At 40.1% G+C, this 9,314-nt stretch overlaps 1 protein-coding gene and 1 long non-coding RNA gene across 2 annotated transcripts in view; both read left to right on the top strand.

Annotated features, from left to right (window-relative positions):
• Window positions 1-8,727, top strand: part of LOC118429346 (FMRFamide-activated amiloride-sensitive sodium channel-like) — a 9,705-nt gene extending 978 nt beyond the window's left edge. The window contains exons 2-10 of the mRNA XM_035839827.1: window positions 2,827-3,011; window positions 3,565-3,671; window positions 4,036-4,199; window positions 4,862-4,951; window positions 5,386-5,501; window positions 5,981-6,053; window positions 6,812-6,891; window positions 7,439-7,514; window positions 8,032-8,727. Coding sequence (XP_035695720.1) covers window positions 2,827-3,011; window positions 3,565-3,671; window positions 4,036-4,199; window positions 4,862-4,951; window positions 5,386-5,501; window positions 5,981-6,053; window positions 6,812-6,891; window positions 7,439-7,514; window positions 8,032-8,256 — 1,116 coding nt within the window. The 3' untranslated portion in view covers window positions 8,257-8,727. The remainder of the gene's footprint in view (window positions 1-2,826; window positions 3,012-3,564; window positions 3,672-4,035; window positions 4,200-4,861; window positions 4,952-5,385; window positions 5,502-5,980; window positions 6,054-6,811; window positions 6,892-7,438; window positions 7,515-8,031) is intronic.
• On the top strand, window positions 4,864-6,054 carry LOC118429538. Its single transcript, XR_004832739.1, has 3 exons — window positions 4,864-4,951; window positions 5,386-5,497; window positions 5,981-6,054. It is a non-coding gene; the product is annotated as an uncharacterized LOC118429538 (long non-coding RNA).
• Window positions 8,728-9,314: the final 587 nt, after the last annotated feature.

Genomic DNA, 9,314 nt, shown 5'->3' with positions numbered 1-9,314 from the left:
AGCCCCACCTCATTTCAGCAAGATTCAAGTTTGTTATCCTATATTCTTCAGTTATTTATTTCGAATCTCTGTTTTGTAGCTTATACCTACAGTCGACCATACGAAAGTCACTGTAATTACTCTTTGTTGTATACGAGGGGCGTGCAATAAGTAATGGTCCTGACCCACTTCCAGTTGTCTGATCTAAATGAAATTTTGTATGTGTAATAATTCATATCTCTATGGGTTATGTTGCAAAAGACAGCTCTGAACTAATTGTGGTTTCTGATTTACTGGTGTTTGAACTTAGTCAGGTGCGAAATGGACCAGGTGTGAAATGGAACCAGTTGAGTGTCGCGCAGTGATCCGGTTTTTGTATTTGAAAGGACGCACACCAAAGAAGACTTTTGATGAAATAAATGAAACTTATGGTGATGATGCCCCATCATATGACCTTGTAAAACGCTGGCATCCTGAATTCAAACAAGGCCGGAAGTCTGTGGAAACAGCTCCCAGACCTGGTTGTCCCTCTTGTGCCATTGATGAGGCATCAGTTGGAGGACCAACCTGGGGTGTCCTACAAAATCGGTGTCCAGAGCTGCATCAAACGATGGGAGAAATGCATAACTCTGGGTGATTCCTATGAAGAGAAAGACTAATAACTGTGCCAAGTTTCATTAATCTCCTGCTATGGGAAATGGGTCAGGACCATTACTAATTGCACGCCCCTCGTAACTATCTTTATGTTCAAATCTTTACATATGCTTAAGGGCATTCTTAAAGATTATATTTTGTAGCACGTATGAGTCGTTACTTATGATACTTCTAAGTTGGAATAATGTTGAATATATAGCTATGATGGGTTGTGGTTTAGTCATTCAGTTAGAATAAGCTTAATGAAATCTTTTCCGGTATCCAACTTAAGAATTGACTGTATGACAAGTTTTTCCTACTTAACTACTGTATTGTGTCTCTTCTTTAACAAATTAAACATCATCATCGGTTGACTGTCACGCAGACAACTGTAAGCTTTCGACTGAAACACCTAGTAGTACTTAGGCCATGTTGATTTGATTTGATTTTATGGATGACATCCGCGGGCGCACATCAACTTTCACCCCCCCACACACACAAAAAATCGACCATACTGTACATCGTACCAAGCAGCTGAAATTATCAATTGCAAAAAAAATATCGGAAAACGGATATGCCAAAGTCAGCCCTAAAAAAGAAGATGTGAAAGAACAAAGACAAATGATATAAATATTGTTCGGTATGCAATAATTTTCTTTAGTCAATTCAACCTTCTTAGCCACTCATAATAAAGACAACCTTTTTACTCTTTTTCTTTTTCTGCATTTGCACACATCAGTTTTGGGGTTCCCAAAGGATGTCATTAATATTGTCCTATGTCACAAAAAACAGTCATGCAGAAGATGTCTGCAAAGGAAGTTATAATTAGGTTCCTTAAACGCTTCGTTGTGATTAACTCAATGATCCAGTATTTTCACCAACAACCCAGTGTTTTCAAAATATGTTTCTTTTTAAGCATTGAAGGGCAGATAGTACTGAGTTTTGCATTTGATAGTAAATACAGACTATTTTTTTTTACTTCTTGCCATCATCATCATCGTCGCAGGATGTACTTGCCCGGACCAGGTCCACTCTCTCCTTCCAAACGTCTCTGTCCCCCCATAGCGTTCTCTAAGTCCTCAACCCGCAACCCCACATCACGAGCAAGTTGGTCTATGTAGGTTAGTCGAGGTCGCCCTGCATGTGTATACCCGTGTGCTGGCTTCCACAGTATGAGTTCACTAGCAAGCTCTGCTTTGTTCCTAAAACAATGGCCGGCAAATCTGGTCCTACGCTCCCTGATGATGGTTGATATGGCGGGACTTTGCCATACAAAATGATACAACTGTTCTTTGGTAGGATGTTGTTTCCATGACTTATTAAGCACGTGCACGGCCCTCAGCATTCTTGCCTTACGCTCTAATAACCGTGAGAAAACCTCTAATGTCGTCTTTTTACATCCGATTAGTCCAGGCAAAACCTAATTTTCCTTAGCGGCCGGAGGCAACATGCCATGTGTTTGGGAATAAGTACTCGTATTGCGTCAATACATTATCAATGCGCGTCATCACTAAGATAGAATTTCAACCTTTTTTTCTTACTTGCGGCACTCCCAATCTTGTTTGCATACTGTAAATGCATTTAATTTCGCGGGGATTTAATTTCGCGGTAGCGGGGAAAATGACTTTTCGCGGTGGATTTAATTTCGCGGTAACACCATCGACTGCTTTAAACCAAAGCCAATAAGATTACATTTTGTGGCTTGTACGCTTCGCGTGTAGCCTATGTTTTGTGTATGTACGTATACGTGCAGTGGTTTGGGGTAGCTTGATTATTTGAAATCACAGTACAGTCAGTAGTGGCCCGCCGAATATCCAACAGGCGAAAAGGCCGGGGTCAGATACGGGGAGTGGGGGATGGGGATAGACACACATAGTTACAGTATATTCCAGTAATGCATGTATAAACTTGTAGGAAAGTGGATGTATAAAAGGTATAAACTAACCATGCATCGAATGCTGATTACTAACATGTTCTTTCAACTGTGCATCAAGCCCATTTCCAACAAAATCTACAAGGCTTTAAAGCACCAGGCTACATCTCTACGGGTAAAAGCATTATTACGCAGGCTTAAAACGTTCAGAGAAGCCTGGTATCTAAAAAAGACAAGATATTCGAAACAACCAATGCAGGGATGGCGGCCGATACAAACTTCAACCACCCGATTTTCATTGGTCCATCTGAAGATAATATGTAAATGTATCCCCTTTGCAGGGAGATTACGAGGACTACGAGGACTACGACTATGACTATGACGATCACCATGAAGACTTCAAAACAGCCAACACCTTCATGGGACTCATCGCCAACATGAACAGCACAACTCGGCAGGCCATTGGTCACCAAGCACGTGACTTTATTCAAGAATGCCAGTTCGATGGGAGGGCCTGCTCACCAAAGTAATCATAAGTTTGTGAAAGACGTTTATTTGTTATCTTGTCTTGTAATGCCACATCTTGTAAAGTCAGAATTTTCATTTTGTCACCATTTTGACAATTTTTTTAAAGAAGTTTGTTTCATCGGAATCTACAAATGTTTGATATTTATATTTAATCTCACTGAAGGGAAATATATTGTTTTTCTCGGCTTCTTCTTCCCAAAACGAACAAGGTCAATGACCTGGATCAGATAGTTGTCACAGGTGGCTACTCGTAAAGTATCCGTAGCAGACACCTTGTGGTGTTCGATTGCATGATGTAGCAAGAGGCAGGACAGAGCTGGAGGGGCTGGTCACCATATATATGACTACATTTTAGTCAGATTAAATAGAGCAATAGTTTGTTAGGCAAGACCATGTGAAGGCAAACACCATGCATTTGCTGGCAAATGTTACCGTTCTAGATTTAGTTCTTTCTAGTTTTTTTTTCTTTTCCAGTCTGTCTAGAACATAATTTTTGATGATGATATACCATGATCATGAAATAATGTATTTATGGATTATATATATTTCAGGAATTTCTCAGTGTTTACGGACAGCACGTACGGAAATTGCTTCACATTCAACAAGGCCAACGGTAACACTGCACCGCAAAGGTCCACAAGCGCCGGGCCATTAAACGGTATGTATATTAGGGACACGTACACTCTTAACTTAACGTATTGCAAATATATGATATGCTGCAAATACACGCTGTGAATTTCAAGACAAAACGAACACTATATCTAGCCTCTGTTGTAGTCTTCGAAGTGGGCTGGTTTTTATTTGGAGGGGGGCGATGATACTCGATTTTCAACGTTGGCTAGGTTCTCTTTTGCCGGGAAAGGGAGTTTGCCGTGAATTCGAATGTAGTTTCGCTCCGTTTCAAGACGGGACGAAACTCTTTTTTTGAATAAGTACTAAGAACATTAAACTTGACACTGATTGAAGGCGTACAGTGCGTTTGATTCTTTGTAGTTACGTAAACTTATTTTACGTCGTTTCAGGCCTTTCCCTGATCCTGTACATACAGCAGGAGGAGTACATCCCGTCTCTGACGGAGAAGGCAGGCGCACGTGTAGTTGTACACTCTCCCGATAGGTGGCCCTTCCCGGAGTTCGAAGGGTTTGACGCTTCCCCTGGTTTTCTGACTTCCGCTGGACTCAGATTGGTATTTTTTCTAATTCTTTAAACCTACAGTTAAGTTGGATATTGAGGATAGATGACCTTTATCCGATAATTTTGGATCCCTCGTAATACTATATAGAACATTTTGCAAGCCAGTGCACTCACTTGGGATTTGGTAGGCCAAGTCATACCAAAGATTAAAAAAAAATGGAACATGCTGCTTTCTCTGTTTAGCACTCAGCATTCGGGAAAGAGTATATTAGATGAATACACACCACTACCAGTGGACTAGCCCCCTTCTGTAGTGATTGCACAAAGTGGTGTGGCCCAGGGCTACTGAAACGGAAATGGGCACCGCCTAATGCACCATCTGGTGCGGGTAGGACTTTAACTTTAACTTGACTTTATAAATTTCACACATGATATAGTGATACCTCACCTTGCGCAGTAGGAAGTCACGTGACTTCAGGAAGCCTGTATCGCCCCCCGTCCTCCTTTCCTCGAGTCAGTTGTGAACTATTCTTAATACTGGGACATAAGAGTTTTCTTTTACACAACCAGTTTTCCTCACCTGCTTACGTTTCGATGTCTGACAGACATCGAAACATAAGCAGGTGAGGAAAACTGGTTGTGTAAAAGGAAACTCTGTGTCCTATGATCTACCAGCTTGATGAAATTATTTTCGGTATCTTTAATACTTTCCAGACCTCCATCACTCGCCTTGGTGGACGCTATGGTGACTGTACAAACGGAGGGGGATACGAGCTCCTGTACGGGGGGACTTACACCCAGGCAGTAAGTATCTTCAATTAAAGAACACAGAAATAACATTCCTAGTGGCAGTTATGCTATGGTCGCATTTGAACCCATGCCCGTAGAAGATGTACCTCCGGTCGGTCTCTGAAGTATAAAGTTTGTCCCGGTGAACTGTGGAATACGGATGGGGGTACCTCTCTGTTAGGTTAGGTTACGGCGTCCATTTGTCGCCTGGTCCCGGGTTGATTTTAATTGCAAGTTTTAAAAAAACAGGGAGCCCTGCCGTGCCCAAAAAATAGCCTGGTAGCCGCAGGCCATGCCCGAAATTGTAAAAAGAAAGCTCGCAAACTATCCAGGGGAGGGGGTGGGGGATCATTTTCCCAATTGTTACCATAGCATAACATTAGTTCAACTTCAACACTAATTCTAAAATTGACACTTCATGGTTTGTTTCTGAATATGTTTGCTTGCAGAACTGCCTTGTCACCTGTCACCAGCAGCACATGGTCAGTGTGTGCGGATGTGCTGACCCTAGTTTCAAGGCACCGGTCAACACAGCCTTTTGCGACAGTGTTACCACCACTGGTCAGTCATAACTCCTTTCATATGTACACGATTTGTTATCATACATCTATAATGATTTTAATCATGTCTTAAAATACATAAAAAAAATGTGTATAGTGTGTAAATATAATCAATACAATATATGACTATGTACGATGTACCGGTACAAAACCGTTTTCTTATTGGACCGATCCTTAAAATGCGGACCTGACAAAATTCAGTACACCGGATTTCGGACCGAATGACCAGATTATATGTTGAGGAATTTATACGTTATGCAGCTTATTAGTTTAATAAAGCAACAAGAGAGACAGAGAGTAGAGTTTATAGTCATTTCTGCCACATGAAGACAAGATTTTAAAACACCAATGGGAGTTGATTACTCCAGAAAATAGATTCCTTAGTAGAAAAGTGGACAATTGTTTGAAGTATCACCCATTCACAAATTTTCAGAAATGATTAGGTCCACTAACATGAATGAAATTCAATGTTTTTTTAATCCAGTGGAATGTACGAACAGAGTAAAGAGGGAAATCGCAACAGGTGTGCTGCCTTGTACCTGTCCAGCGAGCTGCTCGTAAGTGATTGAATTATCAAATTATGTTAAAGCATCTGGAAATTGACATTCATTTTTTTCATGAATTCCAAATGGTGAAAGTATCATATGAAATGTGAAAATTAATCTCTGTAGGATACCTATGCATAGTAAAAAAAAACAGTTTGTAGGAATAGAATATAAACCACTTTGCCAAATCTGTAATGTTGTTTCCATACTAGGGACAAAGTGTATGGAAAGGCGATAGGACTGGCTGAGTGGCCTGCCGATTCGTATCTAGTAAGTATAAATCCACGTATGAATCATCTTGATTTGAGGTACAACTGGAAAGGCAACATTTTCGAGAAAACGCAGGATATTTGTCTCCCAGGATATGAAGGATATAAGTAACGGCTTCAATAAGTGTGCAAATTAGTTGCTAAGTAGCACAACGCATATTTCTTTGGCCAAGCTACTTAATTGCATCAGCTTTATGAAGTTCCTACCATTTACCACGAAAAGAAAACTTGAAGTTTCTGCATTATTTATGCAAATTAGGTCATGAAAGGAATTAGCCAAATACCATTGCATATCTCGAATCCCATTTTTAGATAGGAACTCGACTTAGAACTTATAATAGCTTAAGTTTACACCAACGTTTTTACTAATAACTATTAGATTCATTTTGTGCTGTCAGTACTAATATTATTAGTATATGTAATGACAGTACAAAATGAAGCTCTCATTTATTGTGCAGATGGTTTATGATTTGAATCTAACATTCATGATTATCTTTTCAGTCCCACGTACTGAAGAAGCTTCAGACAAAAAGAGGACGTCGTCCCGGTGCAGGTATTCTGGGGAATACCGATCGCTTCAAGTAAGTATATCGTAAAAATGTATATCTACGTATACCAGTTATCTGTACGACTAAAATATTTGGCAATGGGTACCATATTCAGCAAGGGCACTTGTGAGTTCTCATTGGAAAAATACATCGTAAATAGCAAAGTAGCCAAATTATACGTTCTTTCATGTTATAATATCCTTTGTTCAATTATGATTTGTATTGTGTGTGTCTTATAAGCCCACGTGGGCTGGGCGTTTAACGCATGACACGTTAATAAAATTCATTCATTCATTCATATACGTAGGTCAAACAGTGGTAGGTGTACGTTATTACGCTACATTATTTAAAGCTAATTAAATTGAGAATGCTACATATATTCATTTTGCTGTGCATAGACGAAAGAAGTAGAATAAACTAATATCCTAAGGAATATTAATGCATTCATGCAATTAATTTTTGAAATATTTTCAAATCGATCGTAATACAGTAGTACATGCCTCCGCCCCTGAGGCGTTACCAAAAAAATAGGGGAAAAGCTGGGCGAAAAACAAACATCAATTTATCATTTCTCTTACAGGAGAAATCTGTTGAAACTGAACATCTACTACGAAGCCCTGAACTATGAACAGATAAGCGAATCTCCCGGGTATGAGGTAAGATGTTATTACACAAAGTCTACACTGGGTAAGGCATTGGTCAGGGGTGTAATTTTTTCCCGGTGGACTGACGGATACCGGGGGGTACCACTTGCAATTGCTGATCCCCACGGGTAGGTCACGGCGTCTATCTCTTAGATCAGGTTGAGAGTTTCTGGGTAACCTGAGTGGCTACGTACCTTGGTTTGTGGGTCAGACTATATTCTCCATAGAACAGTTAAGAACACCCGGTTTTCTCTTTACTTTTTCATTTGGAGAATTTACTGGGTGACCTTGGTTGTCGGCTGGGTTTGTGGATTGCACTGACCCGCAAATGAACAGGAACAGTTGTCTTTTCAATTCCACAAGAGGAGAGTTTTTATACATGGGTGACCTGGCCGGTGACCAACTGGGTCCATGGGTCGGACCCAGTCTTTTCACTTCCCCAAGTAGAGAGTTTGCTTGATGGCCTGGGTGACACGCTGGGTTTTATGGATACAAACATAACATTAACCACGTCTTTCTAATACCACAGGAGGAGAGTTTGCTGGGTGACCTGGGTGGCCAGCTGGGTTTGTGGGTCGGTATGTCCCTTCTCTCGGCCATGGAAGTCGTGGAAATCTTCGCGGATCTTTTCGCCATCATCTTTAAGAAGTTTTCTTCCAAGGAGATGAAAATCTCCAAGAAGATTGACGTTGCTCCTCGCGAGAAGAAAGATGCTAATGATTTAGCTTTAAGTTATATAAAAGGAAATATGTGAATTTCATTAGTGAAAACTCGAAGTGTTTGATATTTGTAGACACTGTCTCAATTTGTCAATAATCTTTTAATGATGTAAATATTGTTTGATTCATGCATTTTATTATGTACACCGAATATTACGTAGAGTACAATACAACTCTATATAGTATAGTACAAAACTATAACAGAAAAAATGGGATTCTTAGTGAAAAATATTTTCTGAAATTGTTCAATATTTGTAGACAAGTTTTCAACGATCTAGTGATGATGTAAATATCGTTTATAGTTAATATACGTTCACTCTTACGTAGAGTACAATAAAACTCTATACAGTATAGTACAATACTATAAAAGGTGATTCTTAGTAAAACTATATGCTCAAATTGTTTAATATTCGTAGGCGCTGTGTCTAGTTTTCAACGATGTAGTAATATATGGTGTAAATAATGTTTCGATGATTAATAAAAGACGCAGTTCAGTATTACATAATTATAAGATACAATACAATACAGTTTAGCTACATGGTAGAAGTTGTTTCGAAGCGTAACACACGTCGTTTCTCCATGTGACATAAAATCGTTTCTCAACATCTGAATGTTATTTCTCTAAATAGCTAGTAGCATTAGAAATCTTATTCCTACTACCACTTGAAACCATGACATAGTTTATTAGTTATGCGTATTGTATGTTAAGCTAAGGGCACAACCCGACGAACGTGCAATTTGTCCGTACGTTTTTTGGAAGACCACGTCCGCCACGTATTTCTGAAAACGTTCAGGGATTTTCAAGCTGTACAGGGCAGGCGCGTCGCCCGTCCTGGCACGTGCATGCGTGCAGGGGGCGCATCCATACACAACGGCACACATAGTTATGGCCTGCACTTAAAGTTCTACAGCGTGTCTGCGTGCTCCAAAATCCGTTTTTGGCACGTAGACATCACGTACTTGCACGTACGGCGGGTTGTGCCTTTAGCACAGAACAAATCGTGCGATGTAAGAAAACGACTTGTGCCATGTGGCGAAACCACTGTCCATGTACATGGAGATCGAAACGCACTGTGGTGAACCAAGTATCTAA

The sequence above is a fragment of the Branchiostoma floridae genome, chromosome 13 (assembly GCF_000003815.2).
Source record: "Branchiostoma floridae strain S238N-H82 chromosome 13, Bfl_VNyyK, whole genome shotgun sequence".
NCBI lineage: Eukaryota > Metazoa > Chordata > Leptocardii > Amphioxiformes > Branchiostomatidae > Branchiostoma > Branchiostoma floridae.
This window is presented reverse-complemented; position numbering and strand designations above follow the sequence as displayed.